This window comes from Pundamilia nyererei, unplaced genomic scaffold, assembly GCF_000239375.1.
Source record: "Pundamilia nyererei isolate P.nyererei 1_Seehausen unplaced genomic scaffold, PunNye1.0 scaffold00131, whole genome shotgun sequence".
Taxonomy (NCBI): domain Eukaryota; kingdom Metazoa; phylum Chordata; class Actinopteri; order Cichliformes; family Cichlidae; genus Pundamilia; species Pundamilia nyererei.
This window is the reverse complement of record NW_005187532.1, coordinates 836,594-849,699: the sequence shown is the minus strand read 5'-3', so window position 1 is coordinate 849,699 and position 13,106 is coordinate 836,594. Positions and strand designations below refer to the sequence as shown.

The following is a 13,106-nucleotide window of genomic DNA, read 5'->3' as shown; positions in this document are numbered from 1 at the left end:
CTCCACCCTGACTCCTGCCACCTCCACCCTGACTCCTGCCGACTCCACCCTGACTCCTGCCACCTCCACCCTGACCCCACCCGGACTCCTGCCACCTCCACCCTGACCCCACCCTGACTCCTGCCACCTCCACCCTGACTCCTGCCAGGTAAAGTTCAGCTTTACAGGTGCAGTTTGGGAATAAGGAGGTTTCCCTCCTCAGCAACACGAGCTCACTTACTTCTGTGAGAAGAGGTCTCTGTAGGGGCTGCCGTGCTGCATGGCGATGCCGTAGCCTTTACTGCTCATGCTGCTTCCCGACACGGTGACGGTGCAGTCGTCATCCGTCAGGGCCACGTACTCCAGCACCGCCATGTCCCAGAGAAAGGCGTACGGACCCTTCTTTGCCTGCAGACACAGAGGGGGGGCATGGTTATTTGATGGTTTCTTATTCGTCATCATCAGCGACTCTCAAATGCCTCCACTGTTACTGGATTCAGACTTTTCTCCGGCGGCTTCATCCAGAGCAGAGCTAAACCTGAAGTCTGCAGCTGACCCGACACTGTGCACAAGAACACCGACCGTATTTACCCTCAGATCCTGATTCAGTTCCACAGTGACCGTGTCACGTGTGGAAATGCACGCGGCGCCATGGGTATTTATTAACGTCGCTGTCGGCTGGTGTCACGACTGCACAGTCATAAATATTTGATAGTGCCTCAGATATCCACGCTTACAGACTTTTTCTTGGATATATTCTGTCTTGAATACATTTTTTATGTTTGCATTTGTTTTCTTCACTTTGAAATGTTGACACCGAAACAAATTAGCTTATAAATCCTGCAGTGTGATTTCCTCCCCTGCATGCATACATCTCTATAAATAACCTCGTGCAGCTGCAGCTGCGCTCTGATGCGCTCTGTAAATGTGTCTAAGTCTCTTTGTGATGCTAAATACCTGCAGGAGTGTTAGTCAGGCTGGTGTGCTCCTCCCGGCTGGGTGAGGAGATGACAGTAACACAGATACGGGAGCAGCAGCAGGTGGGGTGAAGTGGATGAGGTTGTCGGTGTTTTTTTCACTGTGTCAGCAGATCTGCTGCATCTGCCTCCTTCAACCTGTTCGCTGTAACTGAAAACTGTGCGCGCTCCTCTTTGTCAGATCCTCCCCGCTGTTACAAACTAATGACGACGTCACGTCTGTCTGATGATCTGCTGCGCGCAGGTGCTGCTGTTAGCTCCGTCCTCTTATTTAAAGAGAGCGGGGAGGGAGGGGCTTCTCTCTCTCTGAGGGGATGAGGATGTGCACCATGCTACGCTAGGAGAGGACACAGGGACAGCAGAGGAGACATTCCTCTGAATCAAAGGAGGACGAATCAGGGCACCAAGCACAGACAGACCCCCGACCTGCTCTCACAACCCCGAGAAGAGCTCACAGCTCGTCTGCATTCAGCCAGCGGGACGGCGAATGCTGGGAAGTGACGTCAGGATTTATCTGAAGACTCTCATCCATCCATCAGTAACTTTTACAGGAAGGTTCAGTCTCCAGGCTGACTTACAGGAATCACGCTGCACAATGCATACAAAATATTCCAGGGTTTATTTTTCCAGCCTGATAATCCTGCAGAGGCCAGAAACTTACAAAGCTTACTGCTTCGTCTTAGCCAATCCCTGCATGCCCTCCCGACAACGCCCTCTCACCGAGCTGTGGCGAAAGCAGGGCTGAGATTGGCCAGAAATAACACGATGTCACTGAGATCTGATGCATTTAAATGCAAATGAGAATTTCAAACTTGTGCCAAAAAGTCGACTTCCTCCTCGATCGCTCTCTTAGTTTAAACATCAGAGCCTAGAGCTGTTTCTTCAGTTAGGCTGAGGCGCTCATGACATGTTCGTCCCCAACGTCCCAAAATATACACGAGTTACTGAAAACATGTATTTAAACATAATATTTCAGATTAATCAGTCTTTTACTATTCTCGGTTTTAGTCAGAGTTCGTCCCGTCGACACTCCAGGTGTTTCTCGTTGTTATTCGGAGCCCGACTCATCGAACGATTCTTCCTCGTCAGACACGGTTTTCTGATTCGTACAAAGATACCTGCAGTACAAAGCTTTCGCTCTACGGTGTGAACAACATGAAGAATTTGAACGTGGAAATTCATTCACGTCACAGTTACTGTCATCAGTTTATATTAGAGTTCATATTGCAGCACAAACACTCGGCTCATGCTGGTGCAGACATCCCAGCGACGCGAGCGCTGTGTCTGCACATAACAGTTTGGCAAAGAACCAGCTTTATATGTCTTTAGGCTCTTAGCTGCTTATTTACAAACCACATCATTTGTTCCCATTTCTGTAGTTTATCTATGAGAAATGTCAAAGACAACTCAGTTTGACAGGAAAAACGTTCGTTTGTTTTTCCAGCTCAGATCCAGGATTTGACAAACGGGGACTGGATGGGAGCCAAAAGCGCTCCAGATCATTCAGTCCCTGCGGTCACCTCAGTTCATGGAAAGCTTCGGAGTCGACGCTGATCAAAGCTGAGGACGTCCTGGTTATGAAGAGTCATGTATGAGGTCGTCTTACAGTTTGCACTGGTGCCTAAAAGTCCTGTGACTGCAGCTTCTGGATGTGAGTCTCAAGCAGCGTGTGGGAGGAAGCAGTCGACAATAGCAATAAAACTGATTAGAGAGTGTGTGTGTGTGTGTGTGTGTGTGTGTGTGTGTGTGTGTGTGTGTGTGGGGAGAAACCGTCAAAGAATCTGTGGGGATGTTTATCATGCAAATGGCTGAATAATGGATGCGCTCGGAGACGATTTGTCTTTGACGCTAATTTGTCATCGGCTTTTTGGGAGATCTATGAGCACAACAGTGTAGAGCAGAGAAACACCACCTCACTCTCACACACACACACACACACACACACACACACACACACACACACACACACACACACACACACACACACTAATTGGGATATTGTGAAACTGCTGTTGAAATTAAGTAATGGGTAAACAGAGGAGTGTCTTTGCATGCGGCCTGCTGGGAATAACGCAGGAGGAGCGTGTGCTTCTGTTTTCACCATTATTGATATGCGTGCATCAATATAACACACAAATGGTGTTCTTGGAGGAACGAGTGCTGCAGGGTTTACTGCAAAAAAGGGGAAATAGCATGAAAGAGTTCAGCTGCTCAGCCCTTCATTAGAAAGGGGGAAACTTTGAGCACGACTTCCTGTTACTTTTACCTGGAGGTTGGGACTGCGCTCTGGAGAGGACGCGGACCCCTTCAATCTGAAGTTGCCCCTGATGAGAAGTGCAGATGTGAGAATACGTGTATCACCTCTGCTCGAGGGACGGACCCCGACTGCCATTTGTGCTTCTACCAAACAACAGGTCGGAGCACTCGGCCTTCCTCGGGCCCCTGAGGGGAGAGTGTCCTATTAAGAGACTCCACGGCCCTGCAGTGAGACCTGCAGGGCTGTGACTGGGAGGAACAGCCTGTCAGATCTGAAGCTGAGTGTTGGTCTGTTATTTGTCCATAACAAGCATCACAGCAAGCACATGTGACACCAGCACAGCCCACTTTGTAATCCCTTCATCCGATCTGTGGCCTCTTTGGACACTCAGCAAAGAGAGGAGCTTTCAGCTTGAGTTAAAACAGGTGGGGTAGGATGCTGGGACCATCTGGATCTGGTCTCCCAGAGAAACCGGGGACATTTGGTCCAGTTAGCAGCTACAGCTGCCCGTGGCACTATGGACCTGTCCATCAAAGAGGCAAACGTAACAGGAACGCCCCCTTATTTCCCACAGACCCACCTGTCTGGATAAGGATTTTTACAGGATACACTTCAGGTTATCCAGGTTTGTGTTTCCTCCCAGGCTCAAGATTTCACATGTCAGGTGAATATTGTAACTACTACAGCAAGCCAGTGTTGAACACAGCTGTTCTCAGCTGACTCGGACATTTGATCTGGGTTTTCATTGGAGGCCGCTGGTGTTTGACCCCTGCTCTCCCACTAACTCTGCGTGCTTCCACTGCACGTCAGTGATTTATGAGATATTTATTTTTGCTGCATCTGCAGGCCAAACCATGGATGTTGGAACCAAAGCTGATGATTTTACTCTTTTACAATCACACACCAGCACCTCTGCGGTACCTTGCGTATTCCCTCTGACGGGCTGGACACGGAGTAATCCATGCCGTTGTTCTTGCTGATGGTCCTCCACAGCTCTGAGTAGGTGCTGTCCTGCTCCAGAGGGTTGGTGCCTTTGTTCCTGAAGTAGTCGTAGACCGCCGAGTCCCTCACAGTGCCGTAGTCCACGTCGATCTGCCTCGCCAGGTCCTGGAAAGACCTGGAGGACAGAAATGGAAGGGTTGTTAAAAACAAACTAGGTGAAGGTAAGCGGTGAAGCACAGGTGGAGGACATTAGACTGGAGGAGGCTCGTGTAGGGCCATCTGAGGCTCAGTGCACACGTCCAGTTTGCAGCCGTGACCTCAGTCATACAGCAGTCGGAGAGTCCAAAGTAATTACCGATCATAATCATTCACATGTTGTCATGTCATTATATTGTTTGCTTATGCTCATCTCTTCATACCTTTCTAAAGTCTGTCTCTGTGTTTTCTTTCTACAGTGTGACAAATTAACTGGAAGTGTATGGATGTCTCCGGATGCCTGGTGTGACGGTGAACTGATTTCAGTGTTTTACAGGTTTGTGGAGACGTGGAGCCTGTGGACACTGAAGAGGTGGCAGACTGGTTGTAATCAAGGACACCGCGAGAAGAGCTGATTCGTTCTTCCATCGCCTTCAGGTGTTTGAGCGGCTCGCAGTTTCTGTCATTTTAATAAGAAAGTACAAACAGAGCTCCACATAGTTCAACGGGAACACAAAGACAATTTTAAATCTGTATCAGCAAACCTATGACAAAGAATTCAAATGGAACGCTAAACTTCAGGATGAGGTCCAAAGAGATGTTGCAAGTGAAGGAGGCCTAAAGACCTAAAAGACCTAAAAGACCACAGGATCCTCTGAACTAAACCTTCACCAAGTCAAACACACTCTCAAAGAGTTCAGAGTCCTTACAAATGGAAATACAGAGTTTACAATGAGGAACACGAAGACATCTGAGAGAAGCAGCCCAGGTCCAGACAGGTGGAACCAAGATCACCAGAATGATGGGACGAGAAAGGCACAGAGAAAGACAGAAAATCTCAGGATCTGAAGTTTACCACATCACCTGCCAAACATGGAGGAGGTAGTATGACAGTATGGAGCCCAAACATGTCCCTGATGTCATATCACTGGTTTGCATCAGGTTGGGACCTTTGTAGTTTCTGCTTCACTTGGTAATTTCTTTATGTTTGTATTTATTTTTTCTGTCGAAATATTGTGAAACATGAAAACGTTTTCCAGAGCCACCCAGTGGGCCAAACTGGAGTCTTTGCACGGCTGATTCCAGCCCCTGGGCCTTATGTTTGACATACCTGCTGTAAGCCAGTCGGTTTATTAATGTTTCCATCATAAGACTTCAAAGGGAGGCTCGGTCTGAAGGTGCTGCAGCTAACCTAATGTGGTCCAAACTGAAACAGCTCGATGGCAGACGAGTGTTCGGAGGTTCCCCGCCAGGCTAAAAATACTTTAAACACACTTTCTGCTCAGATGCAGTCACACACTAATTTGTCTGTTTTTGCTTTGTTAAAGTCTGTGAATCGATGTGTTTTGTTCTCTGGAGGAGTCGTCTCGCGCCAACAAGGCCTCGCGCTTCTTTGTTCCTGCTGCGATTGATTCCATCGTGTTGGTTCTGTAATTATGTTTAAACAGTAATGTGTGGAATAAACAGAGGTCAGCGTGGGTCATTGGTTGGACCCCCGCTCCTCCCTGCAGGCTGGGATCTGAGACCACTTCAGACCAAAGCGCGTTGTTTTAAACGAACCGACAGGAAACCGCAGTCTGACGAGTGCGCTCGGTTAAAGTGCCGGCCTCTTCAGCGAGGGGTCAGTGTGTCACCCAGCCGGTGTAAAAGGTGATTTCTGACCTGTGGAGCTGGAGTTATGTCCTGTATCTACACCTTCTTATTTTATGTACAAGTGGGCGGGAGTTTCACTTCCACTTGAAATCTGAGAAACATCCTTCCCTCGTCTGCAGCTTTGGTCCGGACGCCCAAAATGTTACTGTAAATCTGACATTTGTCACTTTCTGCTTGAATGTGTCATGTTCGTTCATATTCTTTAAATGTAACCTCATGCTGTCTCCTCCGTGGCTGATTTAATACGTTTTTGTTTTTAACATACAATCTGACTTAAATGAAATGCTCTTATTGTGAGTAATTTAAAGTAGATTGTTGAGCTCAACACAAAAATTTGCTTCAATTTTATTTATGCAGCATCAAATCACAACAACAGTCACCTCACAGTGCTCTCTATTGTAAGTTAGAGATCGTAACACAGAGAAAACCTCAACGATCAGACGGCCACCTGTGAACAAGCACTTTGGCGACAGTGGGAAGGAAAAACTCCGTTTTCACAGGAAGAAGCTCCGGCAGAACCAGGCTCAGGGAGGGAGATGGGACAAAGCCAGCCAACTCATAAGGACTCAGGACAAACGACCAATCAGACGGCAGTGACACTAAACTAATCTGAATAAAGAAGTTTTATTTCAGCTTTAAGGCATTTTCTGCACCGACTTCATCTCCGAGGCCTCAGTATTGATGACAAAGTTGGAGATGAATCGACGGTTTTAAAATAAAAAGTCTTCTTTTTGTTGTGAGTGTGTACTGACCGTTTGGCTTCAGCTTCACACAGCCTGCGGAAATGAAAGTAAATAAAGTCCTGCTGCACATATCAATAATAAATACTCGGATATGACCGGCGGGCGTGAGCATTCACTGTTGTTGTTTGGACCGAAGCAGACGCCGTCTGAGTGAAGGTGAAGTAAACGTTTCCTGAAAGGCAGCGTTTATGATTCGCTGTGCGGTTCGAGGCGTCAACGAGCTAAAAGGGAAACCTGACTTTGTTAAACGATATTTATCATTATTATATTTTACTTTCTGTTCCTCATAACTGTTAATGTCCTGATCTATATTTATAAACAGAGCCTGCTGAGCCTTTGAAATAATAAATCCTTCACAGACACGCGTCGTAAATCTGAGCGAGGACGCGCGTTCACGCGTCGCTGCGTCCACACGCGCAGCTGCGGGCTTGATGTTTGTCGCTCTGAGAGGAGACCGCTCTGTTGTCTGAGGAGATTTTAAAGGAAGTCTGCATCACGTGCAAATCTGCGAGTGTCAGTAAAAGCAACATTTCAGCATTTAGGCGTCACGCTGTTCAATGAGCCGCCTGTCACGGAGTGACGCCGCCGGCCTGCTGATGGAAATGTCAGCGGGGATTTGATTCCCGGACGAGTAAAGACAGAAGAGGGCGGAGCTGAGCTGATATTAATGGTTGTTTTGAACCTTCAGACAGGAAGTGAGAGATAACGCTCCGCACGCACCGCCCAGATAAACGGCGACGTACCTGAGCTGTGCATTTGTGCCGAGCATGTCACAAGTGTACTCGTGCATCCAGAGGGTGTGTGTGTGTGCAGTGAAGACAAGCTAAACTCCTAAACAGAGTGAGGAGTTGCAGGACTGCTCTTGAACTTCTGGAGTAGCTTTCAACTACTTGCAGTGCAGAAGAATCCAGATTCACTTTTTCTCTGACTGAAGTGAGCCGTTTTACTTCCTGTCTCTTTAAGGACCCCGCCCCTTCCTAAAAGCCCACTTTCTCTTGATTGGCCAGTTTGCTGTGGCCTGCTGAGGGGCCGTCTTCGGTGTTGATGAGCTGCTCGTTTTGTACTGGAAGCCAGATGTGTTGTACGTGTGATGAAGTGCACACACTTCCTGTCAGCACGATGGTTTAACTGGGAACTTTTTCCTGACGTTGTATCAAAATCCTTTGAAATAAAAACTGATTTGAATAAAAATCTGCTTCACTTCAAATGAGTAACGAGAGATTTCAAAGCAGTGATTTCTCCAGTTGTCTAACAGCATTGTGCCACATTAAAGATGACTACAGCTCTCTAAACAATGATTTCAGGCAGGACTGGCTGTGAGTTAAACCTGAATTTTGGACTTTCAGGATTGATCTCCGGATGCAAAGTGAAGGTCGGCCACTGTGAACACCCCGCAGTCCTCCTGCAAAGCCTTCAGACGTCCTGATTAGTGTTTCATCTCCAGTAGCCGTGGCAGCACGGACCCCCGTGTGATCGCCGCCTTGCTCCAGCAGCTAATCGCTGTTCTGATTGGCTCCGATCGAGCTCGTCCACCTCTGATTGTGTTGTTCGGCCGTGAATGCAGAGCAGCATTAATGGCCACTCCGGATGCCGAACGCTCTAAAGGGAAACGGAGCTGCTGAACAACAAGGGCTCGGAGCAGTTGGGTCTTTGAACCTGAAACCCGGGCAGAGCCGCACACAGAGGCGCGATGATGGCCGGTGACGATATAAAAAGAGGCTCCGGACTTTGATGTCGGACCACTCGGGTTTTATCGAGGTGAAGACGACAACAAATAAAGAGAGAGAAATGAAATATTGCTTTTGATCTGATGCCTGCGGCGCTGGGTGGGAGGCAAACACTCGCCAACGCCGTTGACGCCGCTCACGCTTCAGCACTCAAGTGTTTTTGGGTTTCAGTGAGAAAAAAAACACATTATCACTGCGGTACAAAGAGCCCGAGTGGAGGCCTCATACCTGACTCCACTCGGGTCACTGGGATGTCGATTTTAAAGCGATAAGCTAAAAACTTTGACACTTGAATGCTGAAAGTCACTAACTAGAAAAATTCTTTTGATTAATACGTAGACGACTAATTAACCACCTTTGACCTCAAAGCAACAAGTCTGAAGTCGGCCTGCAGAACGAAGCTGGGACTGAAAGAAAGCTTCAACAGATGACGTCGCCGCGTACTGCACCTTCTTCTTCTGCAGTGTTTCTTTCAGGAATCTGCAGAGCTCGACCACGAAGAACATTCCCTCCCAACATGCACGGATCGAAATTCTCTTTGAAAATCAAGACGAGCTTTTTATTCAAGGCGTGGCTGAGTGGCGTGAGGCTAACGTCCTGGTACTCAGGATCTCGTCTGCTTTTATCTTCTCACTTGACTTGACTGGTCAGGTGATGGGAAAGAAAATCAGCACCTCCAGTTCGGAGGTCGTGATTCTCAGCCTGAGCCCTCCGGGTCGGGGTGCTGATCCAGGGAGCTGAACGAGCTGGGCGGTGAAGTCGTTGACTTAGCGGCCGGTCTGCGAGTTGGGGTTCATCACACTCTGACACACCCTGATACTAAAAAGTATTTACAACATGAGGAAAGTTGTACTTTTGAATATGAAGAGCTGCTCCAGGCTTCTCTTTATGAACTCCAATTTTATTTAAATTTAAATCTGAATTGTGAAGCGAACGAGGTGAAATATCCTGGAGGATCAAACTCAGGCGCAGACTGTTCAACACGCCGTGTCTGCTCAGGCGGGCGGATTTCTTCTGAGTGTGCGGCTCCTGTAAGCGGACACACTCCTGATCTATAAGCCGTCGCTGACCGATCCCATCTCTGCGCATTTGCAGAAAAACGTCTGAATCTGTTTTTTTGATCAGTGAGACAAAGTCAAATATTTCCCACTTTTGCGACTCTTCTTGTTTTTCCAGGTTGTTTCTGGAAACGAGAGTTTCTGACCCTGTGACGGGTTCGTGTTTGCTTGTTTGTTCAAACAACACAGCTCACGGTGAGCCCTGCTCGCCTGGAACATTAAATTACCGTCAGTCGGTTCGCTGCGATGAAGGGGGTCAGCTTTATCTGTCCAGCTTAAAAGCTGCTCATTAGATGTCTGCAGGAAATTTATTGAGCTGTGCAAAAGTTCTCAGAAAGGTTAAAGAGGCCGAGCAGAAGTTTGAGGAGGTGGAAATCGTTGTTATCACTCAGAGCAGCTTGGTTCCTTTTGGTCATGAAACAAAGACTTCAGTGAATTTTGGTGATGCTCTGTGAACTCAGGACAGTTTATTTCTGTATTTTTGATGTTTGTTTTCTTCACAGATCACAAGCAGTGTGTGCTGAACTCTGCAGCGGAGAAAGTGCCAGAGATGCCACAAACTGCAGTTCCTGGAATGTCCACTGGAGGCTCCCTCCAGCCCTGAGTCTGTTTTGTTCTCTGTGGTTAATTTTTTCCATGACTCACCTGTTTAAACTGTATTAAAGCCTAAAGTTGGCATCATTAGGGGCGTGGCCTCAGAGCAGACCAAGGACACGCTGGAGGAGGCGGCTCAGGACCAAGACCTGGTCCCGGATGAGCTGAAGACAATGCTCAGACTCCAGTGGGTTTCCAAACTGACCCGTGTGAGTCAGTGGTCTCCTTCATGCTTTGAACCTTTTACTGCGGTTTCCTGTTGAGGTTTCTTCTAAACAGCCTTTTTTTAATTTCCTGCCTCATATTTGGTGAACGTGACGGACGAGTTACTGGATCAGCTCGAGCTCCCGTGTTCGCCCAGAGGAGTCCGCAGCTATCGTTGCATTTCTTGCGTAACACACTTCACAAACCAAACTGAGTATTTTTTTTAGTGCTGAGGATTTAAGTATTTATGCAAATCACACGTGAACTTTCAACATCTCCAAACTTTCCCTCTCCTCGGCTTTTGGACGAGTTGCAAAATCCGCCAGCGCTCCTCGCCACGAGGTCAGCGCGTTCTTCGTCAACAGCGAGAGTGTTAAATGTGAAAAAGAGTGAAGCGGCGAGGCAGCCGGCGCTGGTTAGACGGGCTTTTTTTTGCAGTGCATTAAATACTTGAACTCAGCCGCTGCAGCGTGGCTCCTTCATGAAGAAATATTCAAGCCGAGAGCCGTTTCAGCAGCGCAGGCGAGCCTCTTAATCCATCCACAGATCAGCTGCACCTTCACACCCTCCTCTCTCGGGGTTTGTTAAATCAGAGAGGATGAGCAGCCCGTCTCCGGCCTCCCACAGCACTGATGTAAATCAGTTTCTTTAGTTCCCTCCTTAAGGTTAAGAATCGGCGGGAGAAGCTCCCGAGGTCGGCCGAGCAATTAACACGGTGCTGCAGAGGAGCGGCGGCCACGTTCAGCCGAGTCAGGCGTCTCTTTAAGGGCCGAGCTTCCCGTGGACGGAAAACGCTGTGCTCGCTGCTAATTAGCCGCCGCAGAGCCGACCAGGTCACTCAGTTACAGTTTTACAGAACTGGTCTTTAGATGTTATAATTTATTCAGCAGAAACTCCAACGTGTTTATCGGCGTAATGAGGAAACAGCTTTAATTAAGTATCCACAAATTTGCTTAATGTCTGGTCTCTGTTTTTCAAACCGTTACATGCCCACGGCTTCTTTGTGGCGGGAAAAGACGAATAAATCACGGCTGGTAAACACAGTGGGACTCCCACCTCGCAAGACATGTGTGGAGACTGCAGTGACGGCTCCACGCCACATCAGCTCACAGAGACTGTATTTAAAAGATGGACAGCGCCATGTGACGTCACTCCTATTAGCAGTTTGTCCTCCACTGTGTCGTCCACAGTTGGTTTCGTTGTACATGTTCAGTACAATAAAAGGCTACTCTATTCTACTCTATTCTACTCTATTTGAAACTGTATGTCACAAATGAGGAGCAGATGAAGAAAGTGAAGAAGCAGCCTGTGTTCGAGCCAAGTCTCTGTGTGCACGTGGTCTTATAGTGGTAAATGGTTAACAGGCTGCTAGTTACAGCTTTTCTCTCTTAGTGTGCTCTTTGTTATTGGTGTGCCTTCTTCAACCAATCACGCACGAGCCCATAACGGCCTCGTCTAACATCGTGCATGCACTCACGCTCCGATGGACGCAGCATGCAGACTGCAGTAGATGGGCATTGAACCACCGACCTTCTGACTGCTGTAGCTCAAGAACCACAGTTGCTCACTAACTTTCAAAAGATTGCAGCAATTAGTTGTTCTGCAACACACGAATCCCCGACCCAGCAATCAATCAATACGAGCAGATCCACAGCGCTACGATGTCCCTGCGTCGAGGCAGGATTCTGATTTAGAGGCGTTCAGTCATAATCCCGCAGATGTTAGCTTTGGATGGGAGGCTTCTGTCCTGTGCAGTAAAGCAGTGGTGTGGACAGTGTCTGATACTCTGAATCAGGACGTACCGTTGCAGGAACAGCTGCAAGTCTCTAAAACCCTGAACCCTATAAATGTACTCTTATTGGACAGAGCTCAGCCTGACCTCTGAGATCATAAAGACTGAATGAACTTCCTCCAGCTGCAGAGTCCTTGCTCCCTATTTATCGTCTGAGCGCTGATCCCGACAAAGTGCTGCTGCTTCACAGAGTCCGAGACTTGGAGAACCGGACACACAGAACTTTCTGCTCTCATGTGTCGCTTTCTACAGTTTGGGTTTTAGTTATAGTTTCGTTTTTGCGTGAGACCCAGAAACTTGTGTTTGAGTTGGAGTTTGTTTCCTGGATCTGGATTGGCTCCACCTCTGCTAACATCTGGCTGTAATCTGCTCAGAACGCTTGGAACAATCCTGCTAACAACCAGACAACGAAAAAATTCACATAATGTCACCGGTGGAGATGAAAAACATCAAGATCCAATGAAAATCTTTTTTACAGTCAGGTTTCAGGAAGTGAAACTCTTGATCACGTGTGTCGGGCATCAGCATGTTTCTCCGAGGAAGAGCTCGAACCTCTGAGCCAGCATGCCGTCCACCAGGATTGTTTCATTAACATTAGCTCAGGTCATTTCTTCCGTCCCTGATGTCTGAGCTCGCGGTGCTTTAGAAGCAGGTCAGCGTCACCGACCCCGGCAGGAAGTGCAGATTGTGGCAGAGCGTGTGATTGGCTGATGGAAGACAAACACGCTCAGCAAGCTGTTCATGTCAGGGTGAGTGTGTGTGTGTGTGTGTGTGTGTGTGTGTGTGTGAACCTCACCGTATAGCGTGATCCATGCGTGACACGGTGAGGTACGCCGCCAGGTTGGCGGTGTACGATGAACAAACTATGAGCGTGAAGAGCCACCAGCTGCCCATGACGATCCTCAGAGCGACCGATCCCACCACACCGTCCCCACCTGCACGCACACACACATACACACACACACACACACACACACACACACAC

General features: G+C 48.1%; 1 protein-coding gene across 2 annotated transcripts in view; it reads right to left on the bottom strand.

Moving 5' to 3' along the window:
- Nucleotides 1–13,106, bottom strand: part of grid1b (glutamate receptor, ionotropic, delta 1b) — a 575,964-nt gene that overhangs the window by 26,422 nt on the left and 536,436 nt on the right. For both annotated transcript variants that reach the window (XM_005743394.1, XM_005743393.1), the window contains exons 13-15: nucleotides 12,918–13,056; nucleotides 4,135–4,330; nucleotides 221–387 (exon numbers count right to left, since the gene is read on the bottom strand). In XM_005743394.1, the coding sequence (XP_005743451.1) occupies nucleotides 221–387; nucleotides 4,135–4,330; nucleotides 12,918–13,056 (502 nt within the window). The remainder of the gene's footprint in view (nucleotides 1–220; nucleotides 388–4,134; nucleotides 4,331–12,917; nucleotides 13,057–13,106) is intronic.